A 27689-nucleotide genomic window follows, 5' to 3' on the forward strand; every position below is an offset into this window, starting at 1 on the left:
AAAATCAAGAGAGAACATAGAGAAAAGATACACAACATCCAAAGCAAAATACAAGGAAGGCATATGTATAACTGAAGACAGAAATAAAATTTAAAAAAAACCTCAATCTGTTTTAGATAGGTAAGTACAGGATGTATTAAGGATATAAGATTGGATAAAAATATTTAGCAATCTCTGTATTCCTAAAAGGATAGAATGGATCTACCTTATGTAGACCAATGTATGATTGATTTCTGGTGTTACAAACAGAGATGTTAACTGACTACTAGTGTATACAGTCTGTGTTTTCAATTACTAATATTAATGTAACCCACTTATGCAACTACTGCATTAAATCTATTGATTAATACAATGGCAGGATGATTAAAACTTAAGTTTAACTTGGCTTTAATTTACACTCAAATTTAAAAGGCTTCAAAATTTTATTCAGAAATTACAGGCCTCAGGAACACAAAAGAATCAGCTGAAGTCACTCACTGAGCAGTGTCACTATTTGAGTGACCAGTTAAAAGAGGAAACTGTATTTAAATATTTGAAAATAAGCCTTTTCTCAAAGAGATTTTGTATTTATTCATTACTTTGTTTAAAATCAGACCCAACCATACTCACAGTATGTTTATTATGATATATAAAATTGCCTTCATTAAACTTAGAAGTTTATATATCCACATTGCCCAGGGAACCCTTTTTTAGCATGATACTTCTTAAGACAAAAAGTTTAACAGCACAGGAGCACCTACTGACATCTTGGTAATATTTCTTCCAGGAAAATAATATCTCTGATCTGGGACAATAAAGATGCTCTTAAAAGTAAAGAAAGTATAAAAATTCCTATGTCAAAGGATTCTTAAGATTTTAAAGGGACTGTTCTCAGAACTGTTTCTTCCCCCTCCAGTGAAGATCTGGCCAAATTATCTAGTTGATACATAATTTACAGTCCACTCTCCCTCTTCTAACACACCTGAACTCCAGAAGGACTTCCTGCTTGAAGTACAAGAAGACAATGGAACCATTCTTGCAACATCCTTCCAGAACTGGCAAACTCCCAACACTCAGAGGGCGCTCGCAGCAGTTCCCTTTACCTGACTTAACAAAGCACCAGGCAGATTAACTGCTGGTGCATTAGCTGCTCGGCAGTATTTGCCCGGCCACTGTGCACAGGCAAACAGGCTTACTCTCAGTAAGGGAAAAAAAGACACATTTTCAAGAGCAGCTAAAGTGTTACTTATGGTATGGCTTATCACCCTGCATCCTATTTATCCTTTCAACTTTCAGATCGAGTCAGCTTTTCATCTTTCAACTTCTGTAATCACAGAATCACTGGGTTGAAAGAGACTGTCAAGATCAGCAAGTTCTACCCATGCCCTAACACAAACCATGACACCGAGTGCCACATCCAGTCTTTTTTTAAACACATCCAGGGGTAGTGACTCCACCACCTCCCTGGGCAGACCATTCCAGTACTTTATCACTCTTTTCATAAAAAACTTTTTCCTAATATCCAACCTACATTTCCCTTGGTGCAGCTCAAGACTATGTCCTCCATCAGTTGCTGCCTGGAGAAAGAGACCAATCTCCACTAGACTACAGCCACCTTTCAGGAAGCTGTAGAGAGTGATAAGGGCACCCCTGAGTCTCCTCTTCTCCAGGCCAGCTGGATGCAGCACCCTTTACCACCAGTCTTTGGGCCCGGCTATCCAGCCAGTTCCTAACCCAGCAAAGAGGGCTCCTTCCTGTCCAAGCCGTGGGCTGCCAGCTTCTCCAGGAGTGTGCTGTGGGAGACAGTGTCAAAGGCCTTGCTGAAGTCCAAACAAACATCCACAGCCTTTCCTGCATCCACCAGGTGGGTCACCTGGTCATAAAAGGAAACCAGGTTGGTCAAACACCACCTACCCCTCCTAAGCCCATGCTGGCTGTGTCTGATACCCTGGCCATCCCATAAGTGCTGCATGATCACAATATAAACTGCTCCATTACCTTACCAGGCACTGAGGTCAGGCTAACTGGCCTATAATTACCAGGATCCTCCTTCTCACCCTTTTTGTGAATAGGCATCACACTGGCCAGCTTCCAGTCATCTGGAACCCCACCAGTGAGCCAGGACTGTTGGGAAATGATGGAGAGAGGCTTTGCAAGCTCATCTACCAGCTCCCTCATCACCCTGGGATGGATCTCATCTGGTCCCATAGATTTACAACCATCCAAGCAGCTCAGCAACTCTCTGACTGCCTCCTCCTGGATAAGAGGGGGACCAAACCATTCTGCTTCCTGACACCATCTATCAGCCCAGGCAGACAGTGGTCCTGATGACATGCCATCTTCCCACTAAAGACTGAGGCAAAGAAAGCATTAAGCACCTCTGCCTTCTCCTCACCTGCAGTTACAAAGTTCCCTCCCACATCCACTAGAGAACAAAGGATGGTCTTACCCCTCCTTTTTGCCATTAATATATTTGTAAAAACTTTTTTTATTATCCTTTACAAAAGCTTCCAAATTAAGTTCAAACTGAGCTTTGGCCTCCCTAATTTTTCTTCTACGTGCCCTAGCAAGCCCCTTAAATACTTCCTGAGAGACAGACCTGACCCGCCTTCCAAAAATTGTACATCCTCTTTTTATTCCTAAATTCCCATCCAGGCTGGACACTTGCCTTGCCAACTCATCTTTGAGCACACAGGGACAGTCTATTCCTGTGCCATCAAGATCTCAGTTTTGAAGCACACCCACCTTTCCTGGACTCCTTTGTTTTTAAGGGCTGCTTCCCAAGGAACTCTTTGAATAAGTCTCCTAAATAGGCCAAACTTTGCCCTCCAGAAGTCCAGTGTAATAGTCTTACTGATCTTCCTCCTGATTTCACCAAATAGAGAACTCTATAATCTCATGATCACTATGCCTCAAGTGGCAATCTTTGCTGTTGTTGTTGTTGTTATGAGTACATACAAGGATAAAGTGGAATATATATTTTGTTTCACAGCTGACAACAAAAACTTATTTAGTACCAGACAGTAAAGGCAGAATGAAAGAACTTGTCACTTTTCAAATTATGGAAACTATCAATGCAGATACTAGGAAACTACTAGTGTTAAGAGAAGGGATTAAAATATCATGCAGCTTTTCAGGCAATGAAAAAAGAGTAAAACAACATTAGTACCTCCTATTTTCAGCCAAATTTGCACCTTCATCCTTGAGCTCCTTACTTTTCCTTACACAATCTTCTAAGAGAACTTCCTTTCTTCTCTTAGCTGCAAGCACCCAGTTAGCATCATCATCATCATCCAGATCCTTGTCATCCGCAGCATCTGCTTCGAACTGCTGAGAAGTAGCTCTTGAGACCTTCTCACCAATCTTTCTCTTCCACCCAAAAGAAGCCATCTGGAGAACTAGGAAGAACACATTTTATATAGTTAGGTAATTTTGCTTTTAAGTACACAGCAGGACAGTCACCTCTCGCTCATCCCGAAGCTAGAACAGTAATACAGAGCGGCACCCCCCACACAGGATGTATCCGCCCGGCTGCACCGCAGCTGTCCCTGAGGCGCACGGCCCGGCCGCCCGCGGCGCTACCTGGCGCAGCCGCCGGCCGCCTCTCCCGGCTGGAAGCGCCGTGACAGCCCCGGCCCGCGGCAGGAAGCGGAAAGGCGGGGCGGCACGGCAGGAACCGGGCAGGAGCAGGAAGGAGCGAGGGCAGCGGCAGTGCCCGTGGCGCCGGCAGGGACAGCCGGGAGCCGTAGTTCTCCGTGGCGCGGGGCGGCAGGGCCCCGGGGATGCCGTGAGGCGCCCGGCGGCCCCCCCGCTCCTGTGCGTATGAGGCAGCGGTGGAGAGCGGGGCCGGAGGGGACAAAACAGCCGGGCCTGGGAGTGCCACCGCCCGCGGTGTTGGAGTGTCACACGGGGACAAGTGCGGGACGGCGGGAATGCCCCCCGCGTGTACCGACAGCGCCCTGGGACAGCAGCCATGCACCACGGACAGGCGGCTGCGGCCGGGAAGTCCTGTAAGGAGAAGTGACCCAGGCTCACAAGCGCGGCTTTTTCCTTTTCCCTCTCCGCGGGAAAAAAACACCATCACAACCAAAACACACACACACAGCAACAGCAACCCCCCCCCCCCCAAAAAAAAAAACAACAAACCACAAAAACAAAAGACCAAAAAAAAAAAAAAACAAAGGGGTGAAAAAACCCCCAAAACCCACCACCACCCCAAAAGTATAAAAAAAGCCCAATACAAAACAACAAAAACTCAAACTAAACAAAAAAAAAACTCAACCCCTCCTCCTCCCCCCGCCCCAAAAGAAAAAACCCAAACAAACACACAAACCAAACCAAACCCCTCAACAAAAAGAGAAGCAGGGTTTAAAACTGCAGGGCGGCGGTGTTTAAAACTGGTCCCTACTGCAGAGACCAACACCAAGAGAAAGGCTCCATCCGTGGTGCGAGAGAAAGGCTGAGCGAAGTTGCCAGAGGAGGCGCGTCACCACAGGGGCACAAAAGACGTGATAAGGGTTTGTTCGTCTCACATTCCTTTTCTTCAGCAAGCGTTTACAAGATCGAGGGGGAAATGAATCAGTCGGATCAGGCGAGCACAGCTGGTGCACCAGCCTGTCCAGCTGGGAAATCTGTCATTTTTGTCATGTCGCTGCTTTTTCTATAATTGTAATAGTTGTTGTTTTTAAAACGATTGTAACACTTCTTGTCCACTTACATATAACACTAGAAAACAGCAACCACACAGTTTCAAACAAGATGGTTCAGTATTTCATGTTTACTTAGCTTTTAGTTTTGAAAGTTTAAAAAGTTATACAATTAGAAACAAGCATTTTTGCCATTCAGCTTTGTCAAAAGAAATTAACAGGAAGTAGGCACATCTTTGTTAAAGAACAGGACTTCGGATCTTACAATGGTAATCAACTGGTAAAATAAAATTTATCTCGAAGTTTGTATTAAACACTCATATCAAGACAAACATGAAAGGATTTTTTTCTTCATATTGCACCACCAAGATGAATTTTTATCCATTACCTAGTGATTTATATTGCACATGGACAGCCCAGGTTCATCCATGTTACTGAAAAAATTACAATACAAAGACAAGGTAACTCATTGTACTCCAACAGGAGTAAGCTTGGGAATACAGAGTAATACACTTTACCAGTTTGTGTATCCGCATAAGCTGCCTTACAACTCTGTCAGCTCTCTTAGTGAAGTTTCATTTCACAGCCTATTGGCAGCTTCGAGTGCAATCCTAAAGGTCTGCAAGATCAGTAGGAACATGTGAAGAAACAAATTCAACAGCAAGATCTACAAAGCATAGGAAAGTCACACAACAGGCAACTGGGTTCAACTTGGTTGTTAGTGCCCCTTTCTACCCCTACCCCTCCCTATAAAAATCTTAATTCAATCAGAAAACCTTTGGCCATCAAAATTGATCTACCATAAAAATGCACTTATTTACAACTACATATATTGTACACTTCTGCCAGAAACTTGCTTTAACCTCCTGATACCAAAACTAAGGACAAACCAGGGTTGTCTTAAAGCACAAGAGGGCTGTAAAGGTATATAAAATCAAGAACTATTTTGCATCTTTACACCTTGCATATTTTGTCAACATTACAAGGAGCAGATAGCATTTATAAATAGTTCAACATATGCAAGTGATCCCAAACCAATTCCAGATGAGGAATTGCTACAATTTAAAAACCTGTGCGTTTGTAGTGTTTATACAAGTGCAATACTTAATTCCAAAATAAAGGGTAACAAAAATGAACACACTGACTTATTCAGTACATTGGTACCAATTTATACAAGCCTAAAGACAGGACTTCTTTGTAGGATTTGCAACTGGTCCCTCACATTGGCATCTTAAAGTTTTGGGTTTCAATTTCTAATATTAACTTCCACTTTGGAAAATCTTCCACTTTAAGGTACAGTGATACAGCCGATGTCCCTACAGGGACCATCTGTGACACATGAGGATAAAAAAAGTAGTTGTAAACTTGTACCCACTTATGAGACAGACCTCACAATCACCCAGTTCAAAAAACAGTTACAGCAGTTCAGGGGCTTCAAAACAGCCTTTTGTTTCTTCAGATTCTGGGCATATAAATTTCTGAGCTGCAGCCAGCTGGCCAGGATTGAATTGTTCCTGTATCTGTAGCTAGGAGCTTCCCATGGACAAAATCTCAGCCATTGGCAAGAATTTCCGTCCATGCGAAGAGTCCAGGATTCACTGCTCAGTACTGCCTGGAGTTCCAGCCTCTTCTTGGGGGAGCAACCTTTGAAACTATGTAGGTCATGAATATTATTTTGAAGCAAGCATTAAGTCTTGAATGCAAAGCTAAGTATTTTATGACTGTTTGTGTCTACCAAGTGCCAGATGAAAATGGAACCATGGCTAATTATATCCAATTTAAAGAGACTAAAGGTTTTCATGCAAGTACTACCTGGGATTTTAACAGACAAAGTGTAGGTTTTTTCCTAAAATGCTGCAAAACCATAAACGCAGAAGAACTTTTATTATGGGTAATTGCAATCTACAATTAAAAACTCTAGCACTCAAGTTGTCATGATCAGTTTTCAATGCTCAGCTGAAAAGTTCAACTGTTTAATTCAGTTACATTAAATAACTAAGTTTCCTATAGAGGTCACCTGGGAAAAATTAGAAAGCTGTGCACGTGGTTTTGAACTTCATACTGAATACTATATAGTGTATTTTAAGTTAAGGTGATAACCAGCTGTATCAAAGTATGAACATGTATGTTAAAAACCTGTAAATTTCAGATTCTGGAATAGCATGAAACAGCCCTCATGCTCTGCTTTTAACTACAGGGACATGTTTCTAAGGAAAAGGATTCTCAGTCTGTAGTAGCAGTGGGAAGCTGCTGTGCTGCTACAACACTATGATAACATGTACAGACCAGGAGGTTCCTGACAGGTTCTCCACAAAGCAACATTTTGGTTTAGTCCATGGGATGCCACTTCTTCTCGGCATTAAGTCTCCTGCCACTGTTATGGACTCAATCACTCTACCCACTATCCACAGAATTTTCACCCTCAATTCATTACAGAGCACCTACACATTTCCAACTGGCCAGATTTGCATGCCTTTAATAACACTTGTTGTTAAAAGTAGTACATTGTAACACATCATAGCACTCTTTATTATTTTTGTCAAATAAGGGAGAAGAAACATAGCAGTTTTAACACATTAACATCTGTTAGGAGATGCTGATAGTTCTGAGTCACAACTGTAGAGGGTGACCAACAAGTCATACTGAGATCACTGAACTAGGACGTGTATGTTAACTTACAGTGCATCAGATATATGTATAACTAGATAAAAAAACAAGGAGGTCCATCTAGCTTAAATGTTATAGGCAGCCTATTTTGTACTCAATGTAAAATGTTACAAACACTACCCCAAAGGGCATGTTATTTCCTGTACCTGTGTTATGCTATTGGACAGCAGGCAATCAGAATTCACTCCAGCTTCAAAATAATATATGTTAACTGCCTATAATAATTTTATATCCCCGTGCAAATTGCATTCTGTGGCTAGCTTTTTCAGCGCCTTAGTTAATTTCACTTGATTATAATTGGAAGCATCTGACTATGATTTAGGCATGCTTATTGCTCTAAAAGAAATAAGCCCATCTTCAAAATTACTGTGCAAGTATTTTAATAAGATTTGCACACATCTCAAAAAACTCAATAGTATGACTCCCTGGTCTTGGAGTTACGTCAGCTGTGGAAGAGTCAAGCGAAGAGTTCACTGATGAAGTAAGGGATGTATCCGCAGATTTTCCTTGAGCATCAGCATCTGAATCTTTTTGACAAGATTTATAATTGCTCACAGAACCTGATCTCTGTGGAGTTGCAGTCCCAGACTTCGCTTCAGCAATTTCATCTGGGAATAAAGGAAGAGAAGAGGAAAATTTGGTAAAAAAAAAAAGTCAGTTCTAGGAAGAGCCAGTATCTTCCCTTCTCACACTTTAAAATCTTGTCTTTTAAAATCTCGATTAATAAACGAACAGCTTTTGCAAACAGCATTTGATACAAAAGAAAAGCTTGTATACATAGTAGCAAACCAGCAAATGTTCTTATGCTAATTCTTTCTGTGCTCTGAACTGTACTTCAGAGCTATTTACATCTAGCTCAGACTAATACTAATTGTATTTTTCATTAACTGATTTCAGCAGCCAACTGTTCAATTTAGGTTACTCAAAGCAAAAACAGGTCAGCATCATAAGATTAAGTTCAATAACAGTTTGTAGATGTTTTTTCTACAATTTATTCTATTTTTGTCCTCTTTTGGGTATTTATATATTGTTATTATTTGTATTTTATTATATACTTGTTAGCATCTACATTCATTTATTCTTCTCTTTTGAAAGTTTTTGCCATAGAATGTATAGGCTGCAGCAACTGATCTTTACCTTCAGTATGAAGAGAAAATAGTTTCATTTTAATAGTAGTGTTCTGCTGAAGCATCTCTATTCTTATTTTAAATACTGAACATTAACCTGGCTCTAAGCTGGCTCCTGAAAAATTATTTCAGGAGAAATTGGTGAAAAGGTAATACCTCTTGCTTACACAAAGCTACTTAAATTTACAAATCGTTATGAGAACAAAGAACCGTTAACTATGGTAGAGAGAAGGAATGTCAAATCAGTTTAACTATTGGAAGAGATACAACCCAAGGGCACAGATTTGTTGCATTTCCTCAAAAGTGGAAACCAGGATTGTAGTAGGCTGCCCTCTCACAGCTGCACGGCTCTAAGCAGTCAAAAAAAAAATTCCTTTTTCCATGCAATGTTTTCCTAGGTATGTCATCTACACCAGTGGCTGTAGGTAATTTTCCTTTAGTCTACTATGCCCATGAATAAGTGTTCAGTCTCTATTAGCTCCTATGCTCACTTCATATAACCAGGCTTTGTATACTGTGTTACTGTCACTCCATAAAATATATTTTTGTACAGGTTAAACTATAAGCTTTCAAGATTTTAGTTCCGGCGAACATAAAATTCCGACCTCAAAATTTTAGCTACTACTAGAACTGACGGGTTAACTTTGCCTTGCAGCTGATATCTCAGAGCAAAGGGGAAGAAAATTGGAAGGACAAAAGTGAGAAAAAACTGTTTATTTCTACCCGTGAGTTAAGTAAGGTGTGGGGGGAGGAAAATGATGCAAGGGGAACCTCTCACTATCTCCAAAGCAGACTGACACCCAACCAGTCTCAAGGTTACCTTCCCCAAAAGCTCTTTCTTTGCTAGGCATAACATAATACGGCACTCAACATCCCTTTGTTCAATATGGCTCAGCTCTGCAGAGCTATTGCTCCCCTCCCAACACAACAGTGTGGAAAAAGAAAGGCTGTATACTATGCCAGTGCTGCTGAGCAACACTCAGCAGCAGTGTGTTTTCAATACTGTTTTAGTCACAGATCCAAAACAGCACCATGTAGGCTGCTAGGAAGAAAATTAACTCCATCTCAGTAAGACCCAGTACAGAGAGGTACAGTCCAAATCAGATTTAAATGCCTAGATGTCACATTTACCTTCATTAGAAAACACTATTCACATGCTTACTTCAGATCTAAATTAATGTTCAAATTCAGGGTGAGGCTCCAAAGGCAGCTTAAGTTGGTCCCAATCTCACCTCCAATCCTGTCCCCTTTTGCATTACTGGTATTAGTTCTGACGCAGACAAAAAATAGAGCTCCTCAGGAGCTGATATAGCAAAAAAACAAATGGGATGCAGCAGCTAAGCATGTATCACAGGGACACTAGTCCAAGAAGGAATAAGGAAACACAAATACAGGTTAGATTGGTTTAAAATAAAAAAGGGCAACACTTACTTCACTTCTAAATAAGTAAATACAGACATGTTTGCAGGTGGAATGATTTCTCCTACAACTCAATTAACTTAAGTAACTCGTCACATACCATCAATACTACGGAAGTCCAGTAAGTATGTTCTGCTGTCCACCTGATACAACTGAAGACTCATTTTGGAATATGCACTTGTTACTGGATTCTTCCTCCGAACACGTAGATAATATGGATTTACAACCTAGAATGAAAGATATTTGGGTCAGTTAACCAGAACTGCTTGAAAATCACTGCATACTGTTTTTGTCCTTTCAGCTCACTAGCATTTATCAAGTGATTTCAGACTTTATTACCTGTTGGATTTGAGGGTTATTGGGGTTTTTTTTTTAGCCAAGAGAAATATATTCCTACATCCCCAAGAGAAACTTTTAGCTTTTTTTTCCTGTCAGCATGTGTATTCTCCCCCCAAAACCCTTCCGGCACAGCAAACAGACAGCACAGGCACATAAGATTAATGCCACAATATGAAAACAGTTTCAGATGTCTGGGCTATGTAACTACACAGCTCAAACCAAAAAGCATTGTTGTTTGCTGTAAAGGTCCTCTATTTTGTTACCTTCCATTCATAATCCAGTTGTTTAATTGCTCTGCAAACTTCAGCCATGATATCATTTGGCCGACTCTGACTCCGTATTCCCAAGTGCCATTTAGCCCGCCTTACACCTTGGTGTTTTGACTTCTGTGGATTCAGCTCATCAAGGGTGTGGCGGGGACGTGGTGCTTCAGCTACTAAAAATGGCACTCGTTCAGGGTGAGGGCGAGACAGGTGGTGATCATCCAGAAAAGAATCTGGTGGACTTGTGGCCAAGTAGAAGTCTTTGGCCTCGTTCATTATTCTTCTGTTATCTATAATGAGGTGATAAGCAACAGCTAGAGGATCCTGATGATTTCGGCTGTACAGACAACTTAGCACTTCCTCTTCTGTGCATTCAAACTTCTCACACACTTCTTTTAAGGCTTCATCATCAATCATGGTAGAGCTATATGATGGATCTTCAGGAAACAAGTATTTTGGAAGATCCTGCTTAAACCATTCATGTTCCCTAGATTTAAAAATAAAAAAAAAATCTGAGTATACCTAAGTAAAGAAAACATTTTAAAAGGAAATTCCTTTAAAATATAAATTTTAATCTGTGCTGGAAGAAAGAATAATGGTTGCCAGTTTAAGACCCCTTGTAGCACAGACAATAAAATTGTACATAAAGTAAGCACTGCCTGCACAAGATTTCACTAGACATTTTGCAGGAAACTGAAAAAAATGTTTCTGCTATCTCACAAATTGCTTAGGGATAGGAATCAGTTGGTTACTTTCTCATTTATAATTTCAGTACTTTCTTCCTCCTGTTCTTGTGGCTGTTTTTCAGCCCATAGAAAGGGCTGATCCTTCTGATTCCCTTCCTGTTCCCTCCTAGAAGCTTCTTCATTCCTGACCAAACCAGATTACTTTTTCTTTGGCTGTTTATTTTTAGTTATAGGAGCAAGTGATATAGTTGAAAGCTGGGTTTCTGTCGTAGCCAAAGTGTCTGTTGATATGTTTTCAGACCCAGAAATCCCATCTTCTCCTTGAAGGTGCTGATTAGTATGGAGCAGTGTTCAATAGGGGCAAGGCCAGGTCCCAGCATGGCTAATAAGCCGGCCTCCTTGCAACAGCATCTTTCTTTCAAACATTCTATCACTTCACGATAAATTGTTATGACTAGAAAAGCTGCCCATTTTTTTAAAAGGTTGCAGAGTTCACAAGTTACACCAGTTGCTGCCAGGGTGGAGTTCTAACTGTTTGTTGTCGATGGTTTCATGTTGTAATCACCTGTTGTTAATAGTTTTTCGTTAACTACCTGTTGTTGATGGTTGGAAATCCCCCATTGTCAAGTACCACCCGGCTGCTTCCTGGAGGATGGCAGCCAGGACGGTGAAGAAGAGGGTTGGCATGCAAATGAGGAAACCCCTCACCAAACCTAGCAAAAATCCCTAAAAACAACGAGCCAACACGGAATTAAGAGATCGAAGTGATGTCTAGACATGAGGAACAGAATCCAGTATCCCCTGAGACCCTTTTTTCCTTCCACCCTAACCTAAAGACGTCGGCTAGAAAAAGGACCTCGAATGTCAAACCAAAATAGCTGGAATCTCCTGGTGCTCTCCTAAGGACAGAAGCCCCAGCTCTACCTGCAGACCATCAGACAAAGCTGCATTTTTCCTCCTCCTCTTTGCCACTCCTGGAAGCAGCGGCGGCGTGAGCGCGACCTGTGAGTTCTTCCCACCCGAGCTGATTTTTTAATAAAGGCATTAAAAAGGATAAATATCTCCTGGCATATTTATTTCAAAAATGTCATTCCTGTCGTGTCCTACCTGCACATTTTCTCCTACGTGCCTTACCATCCATAACCACACTGCTGTGAGGCCTGGGAGATGTTCCAAAATAGCTTGTTAATCTTCCAAAAAGTCTAAATTATGCTCCTAAGAAATACCAGTAGAAATATTTTGACTGCCTAAGCATGTTCAAGATACTAAAGTTATGGCAATGAGGGAGAAAACATCACAGAAGAATGTAGTGAAGGTGCCATTCTGTATTTGCTCCACAAAAAAAAAATCTTGGACAAAGATATGTAATTGTTAATTGTCTCCCTGAGATGGTACTCAAAGGACAGTCACAGCTCCCGTACAGAGCCCAAATACCAGATTAAACTCAAGGCCGATGTCCTAATAAAAAAATAAAACAACCTCCCCCCAAAAGTCACTAAGCACAACATAGCACCGCAAATTGAAAAAAATCCCCTAAATCTTCAAGATGTACAGCAAAAAATGGAACATGGAAGAGATCTGATAAACCAATATTGAGAACAGAAAAATCAATATTCCAGAACCATCACAGAACCATTATACAGATAGAATTTATAATTATTTTATCTACTATTCTCTGTTCAAATCTGTTATCTCAACACCTTCAAGCCTCATACTGGGTATCAAACAGGACTGCTATGGTTTAACCCCAGCCAGCAACTAAGCACCACACAGCCACTGGCTTGGTGCTCTCCAGTGAGATGAGGGGCAGAACCAGAACAGAAGTGCAAAAAACTTGAGGGCTGAAATAAAAACAGTTTAATAATTAGAATTTTAAAAAAAAAAATCTAAGCAGAAAAAAAATCCAAAAACACAAGAGAGGTGACAAGGAAACCCAAGAAAGACAAGTAATGCAGATAAAAACAACTGCTCATTACAAAATGTCTGACAACCAGCAGACCAGCCGCATCTGCCTTCCTCTTACTTTCTACTGCAGAGTATCACCCGATATGGTATGGAACATGCCTATGCTCAGCTGGGGTCAGCTGCTCCAGCAGTGTCCCCTCACAATTCCTTGTGCACTCCCAGCCTGCTCTGTTGGGACAGTGTAAGAAGCAGAAAGGACTTTCTCTCTGTGCAAGCCCTGCTTGGCAGTAGCTACAACATCCATCTCTTACCAAGACTATTTTCAGTACAAATTCAAAGTACACTTACTGCGAAAAAATTCAACTTTATTCCAGCTCAAACCAGCACAGTGAACTAGGCTCTTCTCAGTGTGTTCCTGAGAACTCTGTGCCTCAGCACGAATGTGCTGAGCAAAATATAGTTTAATCAGAAAAACAGTTGATTTGGAAGCAGAAGAATATTGTCCCGTATCACAACAGCCATAGGCTTAGCCATAGCTGGGATGACTGAACCCAGAAGAACATTGTTACTGTTCATGGCACCAGGCCTTTCCCCTTGCATGCACATACATACAACCCCTAGAAGAACTAAGGTATTCAAATCAACTCAGTTTGTCCTTTAAACTGTGAGGTGACGTGTCATATGGGTAATAGGACAGAGCTGTTTCGGATTCAAATTCCATCTGTGCTCTGAAACCAACATTTTTCAACATCTGTTTCATACCACTTCTTTTCCACACACTATTTATTTAACACAACTGAGGTTGCTCATTTCCTAACTTCCAACCGTAAAAGGAGCAGCATTTTTGCTATGGTACTATAGCAACATTCTTTCCTTAGAGCTTCTTGCAAAGAAAATTAAGCTGCTGCATAAAGTACATTTCTCTCAGCTAACGTTTTTTTTAATTTGATCCAGCACACATTTGTCAACACAATCAACTTCTCCAGAATTATCTCTTGGGACCTAATGCCCATGATGCCTCTTTCTACCTACAAACTTTAACTTATTGGTACTTGGTAATTGGTAATTACTTGAAGTAATTACTATTCATGCCAGTGCTTTGAAGCTAGAAATTGTTGCCTTACATGTGGAATATTCACAGTCTTAACAAATAGCTTTCCAGAGCCTGAAGAAATAAGAATAAAAGCAGTAGTTATCAGATTAAAGCAACATTTACTGAAGAGAGCACTGGTTCCTAAAAAGAAAGACCATTTTCTTCCCTCAGAGAAGTCTATATAGTGTAATTTCTGCAAACCATTATGCAAGCAAACAGCTTTGCTACGGCAGTCTTAAACCTAAAGTGTCTCAGAATTTCCATATATAATATAAATAATCTGTTTTATTATGATCTCCAATAGATACTTCAAGGTCTACTGCAGATCAGCACTATCGGAGCTAAAACCAAGCCATCACAAGCTGAATTTTTCATCTCAGTCTAGAAAACATGGACAAGCTGTATGAATAACTTCTGTGTTCTGCATATTTGCGCTATTGTAATTCCAGCATCTTGTGATCAGACATCAGCAAGTGTTTTACCTAATGTCTCTGATTGTTGCTCTTTTCATTGGATCCACTTGCAGCATGTGCTTCAGAAGACTAATGACAGATGGATTCAGGTACTGAGGGGTATAAAAGATACCATCACATATCTTCTTAAAAAGGGTTGGCACATGATCATCATCAAATGGAAGTGTTCCACATAACAAAGCATAGAGAATAACCCCACTGCTCCAAATATCTACTTCTGGACCTGCATATAACCTGTGAAAAAAATAATTATTAGTGATTTGTGTTTAATACATTTAAATATGTTTTCTGTCATTTTTACATTGTCTCACAGTAAAAGCATGTGAATTTGGGACAACCAATTTTGCAAGCATTATACCATTTCAGTTCTATTCTGTGCCACCCTTGAACTTCAGTACTCTTCCCTTTCTAATATACAAGAGGACACAAGTACAGTTCTTCCTCTCTAATGTGTAACAATAATCCATGGTGCAATTTTGCACAATGACAAATTGAAAGAAACATGCATCTACTACTAAGAAAGCCCATGTTATATATTGCTATCAATGTTTTAGAGGAATCTGTGCGAAGTCAGTTATCCCCCAAATCGTGGCTGAAAAGTTTAAGACAAGTCCATATAGCAGAATATGTCACGTATTCTGTGCCCCTGCCAGAGTAAAAGAGACATCTGGCCTCCAATCAACAAGAGGCAATATTAGGGTAGGTAGCTGAAAGCAGATTTGACAATCGTTTTCAAAAAGGGAAGTTACTCTTTTTGGAGGTATCTACTCTGTAGCCTGTATTTCACTGATACTCAGCTTCACAGCAGACTCTGCCTGTAACTCTGCACCTCAGCTTCCAAGATCTGAGCCATACAGGAGATTTTCAAAGCAATTCAGCCAGAGTGTAGACAACACATTTGGGGCATTAGACATTACCTCTTCCTTACAGGAAGTATTCACAGCTAGTTCACAGAAGCTTTAAACATTTTTAAAATTATCAATACCACTAACAGCCCTCAGTTTCTCAGCATAAAGTTTGTCAACTGAACTACTTTTGTACCCTTTAAAACCAAGCAGCAACATGACTGAAGTACATGCATACATGTATCCAATATAAAAGAAACTACCTTCCAGAAATTACTTCTGGTGCAGCATAGTTAGGGGAACCACAGCTTGTTCTTAAAAATTCTCCATCTGACATCATATTTGATAGACCTGAAAGTGTATAAGAGTAACTACTAAAAATTCAGGGAGCAAAATTATTTCACACTGCATATACCACCTAGAACAAACCACTAGTGATTCAAATTAGAAAATTAACAAATTTATTCCAGTTAAGAAATAATATTGTTTGGAATTATGGAATTTTTATATGAACATGCCCCATAATCCTTTATGTATTTTACCAGAAATCTGAGTAACATCAATCCATTACTGCCCACAGCCTAGAGATATTTGAGAAGATATTCATTCCTAGACTAGAACAGTTAAATTTCGATGACACAGGCATGAAAGAGAACAAAGCTGCTCAAAGGGAGATGAAGGAATATAGCAAGATAGGATTTTGGTCATTAACAAGAAAGTAATACAATTCCCATTTGCTTCTAAAATGCCAAAGTGGGAAACGCTACCACAGAATTCCCTAAAATCCTGTTAGAAGTTACACAGAAGAAAGGAACTGAGGAGGAAACATGAATTTACTACAATTTACACCCCTACATTATGCACCTGGTTCCTGCATCACTGCAGTTTAGTAGTTTGCTTTTCAGATACTCTGTAAGCAATGGAAGTATGCTTTAGAACCAGGCCACCTGCATTCACCAGCACTCAGTACAATCTAACAGCTGTAGAAAATTTCTTCTAGTTTCCTCAGTGAGGCTGCATGATCAAGACTACCATACGCCAAAGAACTCAGTCTCCAAGAAGGAATTATGCCCTTTTGTGGGTCAGCAGGAAATGTGGAGGGGAAAGAGTACAGCTTGCCTAGCTTTCATGTTCAAACATAAAAAAGCTTTTATTAAGCTCTTGTTTAATACACCACTCATGAATAAATGAGTGCTACAGTTTTGCTGACGCTACGTTACAGGAAGATGTTTTTGTAAGTTACTGTACTTCATTTCTTTACCATGTGAGCCATTTCACCCAAAAAATTTTCCTCACATGAGAAACCAATATGATTCCCAGGGCCCACACAGTTGAACACCATACTTTTAAAACATACTTTGCATACTCACACCTTTCACTGGAGAGTAACATAAGCAGGTATTATCCACTATGTCTACATGAGATCTGTCATGACACAGCAGTATGGATACCTTACTGTGCTTATATGTGGGTGAGGTTTCCTGACTCAGATGGTTCCAAGACCTAGCTTCAAGGCTTCTATGCATCTGTGACATGAACAGCTAGCATAAACAAATCAGGAAGAGTAGTGTATTTTTCTATAACACTGTAGCTTCTTAAAGATGCTGAATTGCCCCTGCACTGTTCTTCCAGGAGAGCTAAGCATCTACATTTTTCAGATGGTGAAACAGAAAAGGAATGAGTTTTGAAGAAGAAAGGTCAGAAACTAAGTTTACTTTGTATTTCAGAGAAAATATTGTTAATCGAAACCAAACTAATCAGTTAACAATTTCAGCCAGTCACAGAAAATACCTCAAGAGAAAGCAAGAAAGCTCGAGACGAAAACAAGTTCAATAAATGTGCAAGAACATTATTTTGCTTTACATCTATTTCCTTTATGTTCCTCTTTTGTATCCCACCACCCAGATATTAAAGTATACATACTTTGTTTAACATTTCCTATTGTTATTAACAGGATTTAACACCAGAAGTGCAATCAGGTAGAAAAATAAAGCAATACTTACCAAAGTCAGCTATCTTAGCATTCATGTGTGCATCAAGAAGCACATTTTCAGGCTTCAGATCTCTATGTACTACCATGTGCCTATGACAGTAATCCACACCAGAAAGGATTTGCTGAAACAGACGTCTACTTTCCTTCTCATCAAGCTACAACAGACAACGATTTTAAATAATTAAGAGACAGTGGAAGTTACCTTGTTTTTTATTTTTACTAGCCAGATGAAACTTTCCCATGACCTAAACTATGTATAACTATAAATTATACTTATCATTTGATACTTTATATAGCATTATAGATACTCTTGTAGATTATCAGAACTAGTAGCAAGCAGCTTCATATCTTATATAATTTTGTTTGTACCACAGCTCTAAAGTGACTCAAACAAAATATACCCACTTACTCAGAAAGTCACTGGAAGTTCTTAATGACACTTTTGAAATTGGGTTTGGCAGATGTTACATACTCACTAAATAGAAACATTAGCACTGAAACATTTAGCTTTGTATAACTAGAATTATCAGTTTGATGTTTAAGCACTGCGCAATATTTAAGCTGGCAAAAACTGCTGAAATGCAGCACAGAAATTCTAAATTTCAGATGCTATTTATGCTCTCAGCAGCTAGTCCCAAACAGCAGACTTAGGTGGGCATTTCCTACAAAGACCCATAATCCATATCAGTCCATCCCAGCAACTGAAGTATCCTATACATCTGTAAAAAGGAACTTCAGATCTTTCACACAAGCTGTTCTAATAGTAGAAGACAGTAATAAGGGGATAATGGTAGCTTTCTAATAATGGGATATACTAAAGAAACAGTTTTCAGCTACTCAGACTGGGTACAAAGTCATCTGGTTTATTCCCAGCCATTGTAAATTAACAGAGTAGTAGAAAGGAAGAATGACAAAGTCACGCATAAAGATTTGGAATGTGTTAACATATAACCATTTGTACTTTCAAAAAAAAAACCCAAAACCACAGTCATAAAATATATTTTAATTGATAGCAGCAAAATTGAAACTAAATAAAACACACCCACATTTAACAAGGTGTAACTAGTACCCCTTGCTCCCAGCCCATGATAATGTGATTAGCTTAATTAACGCCACTTAGGGAGGCAAGCAGCCATTCTGTGACCATGCAAGTCATGTGTTCATGCCCTCTGCCTCATTATCAGGTCCTGGAGGTCCTGTGAAGCAAATAAACCAGTTTTCTTCTTCCCCTCCCTACCAGCCCCAAGATTCCTGGGTGCCAGGCTGATTATCTGCTGCCTTACCAGCCTTTAGTTCTCAGGCACAGAGCCATGGTTGACTGTCTTGGCACATGGAACTGCAACAGCAGCCAGAGTTTGATGTCTTTAACATCAGTTATGAATCCTAAATGGGATTGAAACCTCAGAGTTCTCAGTGACCACAGACACCTCCAGATCCTCTGCTTCCTCTGAGGACTGACTTGCGTTCATCCCTAGGACTTTCAAGGATAGACTGCGACTGTTATATGGATACAGCAAAATATGTATTAAGATTTCACCAGATCGACAGAAGATCTAGGTAAACAGATTTCCCAAGTTAGGTGGTGTAAAAATTCTGTACTACACTACTTATAAACTATAGTATATTTATTTTGCTCATAGAAATCCTGCGCCATTCTAATCATAAATCCTGTGCTACACTAATCATAATATTCTTTTGAGAAAAGAAAACTTTTTATTGTATCATTCTGACAGAGATACCCAAAAAGACCCCCAGAAGTCTGTCCCCTCAGTGTATTGAGTGACAAAGGAATGTTGCAAATGCAATAACAGAATGCAATACTGATTTGCAGAGCTGGACTACTTCTTACCCTTCCATTTTTACAGATATAATCAAACAGTTCTCCTCCTGAAACATATTCCATCACCATGAAAATGTCAGTGGGTGTACTGATGACCTGGTACCTGGTAAGAGAAGGTATCTGTTAGGCTACACACCAGTAAAACACTAGTTACATTTAGTTAAAACTGAAGTCATTTAAATAACTATACAAAAATATACTTTACAATAGTTATCAATTATGACAATATTTTTCAGAAGCTTTTTACTCTCACTGTGTGATGACACCATTGCAATGACTAGCAGATAATTTGTAATGCCTATTAGGAATAGCAATCCTTGCTCTTTCAGAGTAACCAGTGATTTCTTTAAGACTGTTAAAGACTATAGGACTGTATAAGACAGTGCTGCCTCATCAACAGCTTGATGCAGCAAAAAGGGACTTCAAAAGGACTTTGCTAGTGTTGCAAAAATACACACTTTTCAACATTAACATGCAAAAAAATTCACTTGTCATAAATGAAAAAGTGTTCTTCGAGACTGGGAAAAAATTCCTCTTAATAATAATGAATATTGATATTTAAGAGTATTGATCTCTGGTTGTTATATTTTTATCATTCCACTTCAGTTATATTTCAAAAACATAGCTTTGAAGCTTTGAAATAACAAGTTTAAGGACAAAATCAAAATTTTAGAGATTTTGATTCTTTCTAATATCCTTACCTAAAAATTGTTTCATTTGTTCTCTTTACACCATTCCAATGCAAAAGAAAAAATTTTCCCTGTGATTCTCTTAGAAATCTGCTAAATCTGCTAAACTGTCTTCAGTTTACCAAGACCACAAGTACACATTCCTCTCTCACCCTGGTATGTCCCTTGGTACACTGACACTTCCTATTCTGCTCTGGCTGTAGGTATGCCCTTTGGACCCATTCACAGATTAACTGAAAGCACTAGCAATTTTGCTGACAAATCAGCTCAACAGCCTTCTGAAAACCAGCTCACTGAAGAAGGGGTGAGTTGACATTACACAATGTAATTTAGCTTCAGTGTAACAGCTGTTGCTGAATTAAAGGGAGTGCATCTGCCAGTGGCAGTGGGGTCTTTAGACAAAATTCTACCAATAAAACAACCACGCACATCATGACTAAGACAGTGGAAGTCACCCACACTCTGAAAGTGCAGATTATTTTAACAGGAAATTAGAGTCAAAGAAAATCAACATTGCTTATAATTTATTACCACAGATGAGACATGAGGGGTCTACTCTGGGACATAGTTTTACTCTGAAATCCACTGATGAACTATTGATCAACTAAGAGATATAATCAGGCAAATTTTAAATATCACATTTAGACAAAGGGTAGCCACTACACTGAAGATTTCTGAAATAGCAATCAGATTTATCAAACTTTACATCCTTATTTCAAAAAAATCTTGCAGAGCACCACCTACACTGAAAAAACATATATCAATGACCAGCTAAAACACTTTGAAAAGATACAATAAACTTCCTATAGAAATTACCTTTACACTCTTGTTCTTAGTAACTCCTTTTCCAAGCAGGGAAATAAGATCAAACATAAACTGAAAAAGAAAACTGAAGTAGCCACCAAACTCAGAGATGACTGCTACCAAAAATATCTGTCATGACATTACATTTCATACACCTGTCCAAAGAATGTCTAAGCAAAGATCTAAGGGAAACTCTCCAGCCTGCAGTAAAGCCCAGCTTTGTAAAAACACATTAGAGAGGGCACAATTGCATACTTTGAAGCTGGTTACTTTTCTGACAAGATAAGTTTACTTATATACTTATAATTATAAGCAATATTACTGTTTGTAGTATCGCCCTTTAAATGTATTTGAGATCAGTGAGAGCAAAAAGAGATTACTGTCTAAGTAAGCTTGATTACAGTAAGCAAAACTTACAGCTTAATTATATGAGGATGTCTGAAGAGTTTGAGGTTCTGAATCTCCCGGCGGATTTTTCCTACAACATCAAGGCTGCGAATCTTCTGTCGATTCAGGATCTTCACAGCAACCTTATGCCCAGTTAGCTCATGTTTTCCAACTGCAAGAAACAAGGAAGTATTTAGTCAAGGTTTTCAATTGCTCAGTTAGGACATTGTTTCTCCTTTTTGAATGTAGCCAAGTTAAGACACTAGCATTCTACATATCTCCATTATCTCTGGGGAGGTTGAAAAACCAGATGATATGGAATTTCTTCAGCCCTACTCCAATTTCTCTCACAATTCTATCATTAGAAGATATATACATGCAAGAAATTCCTTAAACCTAACCACCAGAAGACTTGCAGCATAACATTTTTTGCAATATTGATTTAAAAAAAAACAAAAACAACAAAGCATATCCCCAAACCCTGCCATCCTGGCTAATTAGAGAGCAGCTCCACTCACTGTGTAAGTCACGCCAAGCTTTTGGCTTGCTTGGCAACCCACTCAGATATGTTTTCCTATAGCTCTTCTACTTCATCTGCAAGGATCACACCTATCACTCCCTCAAGAAGCCTGCTTCAGCAATTGCTCTGAATTACCAGTGTAAGTACTTGATCAGTTTACTTATAAAAATGTATCTGTCCTTGGAGCAGTCTGACAGCTCCATATTCTGTGCAGTTAACACCAGAGCTTTATTCTGTTTAAATAAGTGGCAAATGAGACAAGAAATGCACAAAAAATAGAACAGAAACAAGGAAAAACAATGCAAACATGCAACCTAATGCATTCCTAGCAGTGGAAAAGAAACTAAGGATGGTTTCGCTGTTCTTTAAACAGAGGAACTAAAAAGTATAATCTATTTCACAGTAAGTTACCTCTATTACAGTCCCTAACTTTGCAAGTGCTATTGGGAGTAGACACAGCAAAATCTATGAGAATATTTTTCTTAAACCCAAAACACAATGACAGATGGAACACCAAGAAGCTAAGTAGCTCTTTTACTATTGGGCTTCCCTATCTGCATGGCTGCCACATGCAGTGATTATAATATTACCATTCATTTGCCACCCTGACTTCTACTTTCCAAAGATAAGCCAGATTCTCCAGACACACACATGGCTCATCTTTGTCCACATTAATAGACATTTGTAACAGAATTGTGCTGAACACAATACTCACTCATTTGGGTGCCTACCCTCACTTGAGAATTTAAATAAGCCCTGGGCTTCAAGATTTATTTCAATATATCCATGGGAAGCTGTGATTAAACAGCAGTGAAATCTTTCTGTGTTCAACAGATAATTTGGATAGAATAAACAAACACCCATCGATCTCTGAATCTCATTCCAGCACAAAATACCTTCCTGCTGCTTTCTGCCTCTATATCAAGCTAAAAACAAGTGAGAAGTTCTTAGCAGAGAAGCAGAAGACAATGATAAGCATCTGCATGCTTTTTCTTACAAGACAGCCACCTATAAAATTAAGCAGTCTGAATTCCTGTAGGGAACTAAACAGGATTACCCAAGACCCAGAACCATCACAATGCTGCACTGAGATATGTTTAACACATGAAAAAAACAAAAGAGCTCTGATTAGGATGAAAAGACATCCCCTAATTCAGAGGGGCCATTACCTAATAATGGCCAAAATAAACAAAGTGCTGGCAGGCATATTTGCACTACTGAGGAATGCAGAACAAAGCTGGAATCCCGAGCAAGTTCTAGAGAGACCACAAAGCAGTGGCAAGTGAGTATCTAGAAATGTATGAGAATTATTTACTTTGAACCATATTTACAATCAAAGCAATCACATTCCCTTTATTTTCTTCAAATGTGATTGCAGTTAAAGGAACCAAACAAATTATATCACTTTTGTTCAAGCCCTCAGGAGTAAAGAATCATCATAAAAAATGCTAAAAATTAGAAAAGCAACTATTCTAATTGTAAAGTCTTCACCCATCCATAATGGGAACTGATGTGCATCAGGATTATTTGAAAACAAACAAACAAACAAACACACCAACAACACCCACACCCACAACTTTATTCAGTAAGTTAAAATGTAACATTATATTTGTTAGTAAGAAACAATTTCTTAGCAAAAATATTTTGGTCAAACACATGAATCTGCATCTTCTCTTGCTGTACAAAGTACATTTAAGATAGTGTTTAATACATTAAGCATCATACATATTTTACCAAGTCCACAGCTTAGGATATAAATACACAGTTGTGATATGCATTAGGTTATAAAATCTCATTTTTAAGCTGCTTTGTTTCATTTCTGATTTGTCAGTCTACCTTAGACTGGAATTCCATTAGCACTCAAAAAAACATTAGAAAGTAATTAATTAGCTACAATCTATGCTCAATATGCAAGACACATAAGAAAAGAGCTTTTCAAAACAATTTTCTTTCAAAATAATTAAACAGTAACATTTGCAGTTGACTGAAACCAATTCTAGCTGTCACAGCCTTCAAAGCTGTGAGCCTCAAGCCTTAATTTTATTCACAGACTGAGAGAAAACAAGATTTTCTTCTTCTTCAACTCCACCAGCTCTGAATAAATTATTGTAATGAAAACATACTGTGGTTCGGTGCCAGTGCAGAAAGATCCCAAAAATTCTATTCTCTTGCTTAAGACATTTCAAATTCAATCTCTATTTTCTTCAGAAACGTTTGGCTCACTTAAGTTCAATTCGAAATTATAACAAATCTAGCCTTTTAAGATACAAGTAGCCTTTCCTGGATTCAGTTCAAGGTATCTGTTACCAGTAAAACAGCAGATACCAACTGGTAACAGACTGCTGACACTTTTGAATTCAACATTAGGACTGAAGTGAAAGCGTCACACCAGATGATAACATCATGCAGAAACATAAGCAGCCAGTGTTACCTTCCTGAAATCTACTTTGCATTACCACTTAATGGAAGTTTTACCTATAAAAGGGAATGCACCCTAATCCTCAACTAGCTATCTGTCCTTCAAACTAATCTCTGCAAACAAAAAAAAAAAATTAAATTCACAGACCTAGTATATACCTTTAGCTCTTTTTTTTTTCCTGATAATATACTAATTGCCTTCAAACTTCACTGTGGCTTTGCATAGCACCAAGATTTTCATGACAGTGACAGAGTCTCAAAGCAGCAGTAACTTATTATTAATTGTAGAAATGCAGGAGGAAGAGTCTCTTTCTTGTTCAACCGTTCTTCAATTGGAAAAAAACTTATTTTGAGGCCATGCAGACCAAATACAACATACTCATGAAATACAGGTATCAGTTATTAAGTGTTTAGAGGGAAAAAAAATAATCCAAAGGCTATGTTGTATTTAATGGAACAATTTGCAGCAGGCCAAAAAGCCAATCCAAAGCTCAGAGGGAAGCAGTCTATAAGAGTATGAGCAAAACAAATATTTTCACTGACATGGGAAAAAGCCCTAAACAACAAAAGTTTGTGCTGCACAAAGCCATCTTGCTGCACAACATTAGATACCATACTGACCTGCACTGTTCATTTACAGGTGGTCTTATTGCTGCCTTGACCCAGACCGCTCGGTTTGCAGTCTATACAGAACAGCGTTGATACTCCAGATAGAGAGAGCTGGAACAACTATTGTATATTTAGAGCCTTAAGTAACATCTCTTATAGTCTCAGTATGGAGCACTGGAAGCCCGAGTACTCTTCCTTTTATCAAAGATAACTTAAAAAAAAAAAATACTCTCGAAATCAGTTTGCATCAGCAGAAAACATCAGCTTAAAAAAAAATCGATGGAAATAGGTATAGATGTTTTACACTGAATCCTAGTGAAGTCTGAACATGAATGTGTCTCATACAATTGGTTTAGATTCAGTATTCTGCCGTCTCAGCTTTCCAATTAAGTGGCATTTTAGCTTTGCCTAGATGATAGCTAGGAAGAGCCACTTCTGCAACTGCCCATCTGAGGCACAGTCAGGTAAACCGGGTCACTCAGAATTCATTCAGAGTGGCACAGCCAGGTGAAAATGATAAAGTGGACAGAATCACACCAGTGACAGCTACCAGCAGTGTGAATTCATCTGAAAGCAATAGGAGGAGACCTTTCACAATTACCAAATAAAGCACTGATGGTTCCTGTCCAGTTTTTTCAGGCTGCCACCAGGCTGTTAGAATAAAACATTCACTTAGCTATATGCCTGACCCCCTACATTACATGAGCTCAAGGTATATCCTAATTGAATTTTAACAAGTGAACACATGTTTTTCACCTTATGTCAACTCATGAAACCATATCACCAGAGAAGGAAATTATGAAAACAGGAAAACGATTGTAGATCTGGTATTAAATGAAAATCAAGAGGAAAATCAGTGTATCATAGATAAAATGTTCTTTATTGAGCACAGCTGAAGCAAGACAAAAGTAACACAGTATATCATATGGAGACAAGAAAAGCAGTACTGCAACAGTGCTCTCCTAAAGTTAGGATCGTACGAGAACATTGATGTTATGACAATCCTAGTCTTCTGCAGTGTGCTGGGTAAAAAACCACAGAACAAACACAGCTTTGACCACTCCCCTGAAACAGGCAGTCCTTCCATCAGGAAAGAGAACCTAATGCTTGTCTGCTACATAACTTTTTTTTTCCTCTACTCAAGGACGTACTAAGTTCCCACAGAAAAAATGGTACCCCAGCTGCCAGATGGGATGGGGACGGAGGGGCTTGTCTCTGCTCCCAAACGGCTGGGGCTCTGCCTTTTAGAAGCTTCTCTTGAAAAAAGAAGCAAAATGTCATCCTATTTACCATACACTATTTTTTTCACAACACGTCGATAGGTAAAAGAGTTTGTGCAGAGCACATACAATGGATTATCTGTACTGGGGAAAAAAAGCTGAGTTTTTTATGCACCTATTCAGGTAACAAAAAAAAAAAAAAAAAAAAAAAAAAAAAAAAAAAAAACAAACAAACCAAACCAAAAAAACAACAACAAAAAAAACACCCTCTCAAAAAAAACCAACAAAAAAAACCAACAAAAAACCAAGCCCACCCACCCCGCCAAAAGAAAAAAAAAAAACCACCACAAAACAATAATTAAAAAAAAAAAAAAAAAACAAAACCACAAACCCCACAAATCTAATAAAGAATACAGCCTAAGCCTAGCTCTAGTCATTTGAGAAAGGATGTTTTTGATTTGCTTGCCCCAATATACTAACAACGCGGCAGGAACAGTGTAAACTAATGCAGTTCTGCCATCTGCGGTGCATGGCACCATGGGGAAGTTTAAATTCTACCTTATTTCTACTAGCCTTCAAACAAGCCGCACGGCATCCATAGCCCTACAGTGGAAAATATTTTAAATCTGAGCTGAAAAAAAAAAAACTTTACAATCACTGGCCAAGCAAATTAAACATGACGTTTTTCCGCATCTGCACATCAACTGCGTTACAAACTAATCAACAACCCTAGAACCCATCTTTTAACGCTTATTTCTCTGTAGAGAGAGAAATCTTGCCTTCCTTACAAGGGCATCGAGAGTTCGTACTGGAGCATCAAAATGCAATATACGAAGATCGATGATTTAGACTCCCTACTTTCGTTACATGCCCGGCGTTGTCCTAAACAGAGGCAGCATTTAGCTCCCAGCGGTTATTTCCGCAAGCACAGATGAGGAAGCTATTTCTGCCCCAGCCGCTGCTTCCCGCAGCGGGACCGCGAGTCCCACCCCGGCAGCTCAGCCCGTGCAAGCCCCGCTCCGATCGGCGCCGGGGCCCCGCTGACGGGCCGCCGATCGCCCCGCGGCCCCGCTCACCCTTGACTTTCCCGAAGGTGCCGACGCCCAGCGTGTCCCCCAGGATGTAGTGCCCGATCTTCACCCGCCCGTGCTCGTGCTTCTGTTTATCCGCCACCGCCGCCATCTTGAGGCAAGGGCCGAGCCTGCGCATAACGCGCGCGCGCGGCGGGGAGAGCGCTGGCGGGGAGGAGCAACCACAGAGCGCCCGCCCGCACCCGAACCCGGAAGCGAACGGCGCACCGCCCGCCCGCCCGCCCTGCCCCAGGACGAACCATTGCGGCTCTCGGGGGAGGCCGGGCCGGCCCACGGGCGCCCGGGGGAGAACGGGCCCTGCCCGCCTGCGGAGCGGGGAGATGGCGGCGCGTACGGGGCGGCTGGCCGGCCGCGGCACCTTGCAGCGAGGCCGGCCGCATAAAAACGGACCTCCGAAATCTGTATTTCCAATAACGCTGTAAATTAAATCCGTTTATTCTCCTCAGTTGCGCTTCTCACATCCAGACCTTGTTATAGGAATACGAAGTAGGAGGCTCTTAACTCCAACTACCTTGACCACATTCTCTGCCCTCTGGCTTGCCTTGCCAACCACTCACACCGCTCATTCGTATTGCATTTAAGCCACTAACTTGCCTTCCATTCCATGCGTTGGGTATTTTCTATGCACCAAAGACCATACTTCTTTTTTTGTTGACTGTGAAAAATGCATATTTTA

The 27689-nt window shown here is 39.8% G+C and overlaps 2 protein-coding genes across 2 annotated transcripts in view; both read right to left on the bottom strand.

The window, feature by feature from the left end:
• The window catches only part of TTC33 (tetratricopeptide repeat domain 33), a 46166-nt gene extending 42541 nt beyond the window's left edge, over positions 1-3625 (bottom strand). Inside the window, exons 1-2 of the mRNA XM_084225860.1 lie at positions 3562-3625; positions 3149-3377 (exon numbers count right to left, since the gene is read on the bottom strand). Of these exons, the coding sequence (XP_084081986.1) occupies positions 3149-3369 (221 nt within the window). The 5' untranslated portion in view covers positions 3370-3377; positions 3562-3625. The remainder of the gene's footprint in view (positions 1-3148; positions 3378-3561) is intronic.
• Positions 3626-4748: 1123 nt separating this feature from the next.
• On the bottom strand, positions 4749-27155 carry PRKAA1 (protein kinase AMP-activated catalytic subunit alpha 1). The gene is made up of 9 exons (XM_084224827.1): positions 26999-27155; positions 21186-21327; positions 19285-19378; positions 17446-17590; positions 15706-15793; positions 14607-14831; positions 10441-10927; positions 9939-10065; positions 4749-7900 (listed from the first exon to the last, which is right to left on the bottom strand). Exons 1-9 carry the CDS (start codon positions 27129-27131, stop codon positions 7656-7658), a joined length of 1686 nt encoding a protein of 561 aa, XP_084080953.1. The 5' UTR covers positions 27132-27155; the 3' UTR covers positions 4749-7655.
• Between the last annotated feature and the right edge of the window lie 534 nt (positions 27156-27689).

This window comes from Fringilla coelebs (assembly GCF_963513975.1).
Source record: "Fringilla coelebs genome assembly, chromosome: Z".
NCBI classification, from domain to species: domain Eukaryota; kingdom Metazoa; phylum Chordata; class Aves; order Passeriformes; family Fringillidae; genus Fringilla; species Fringilla coelebs.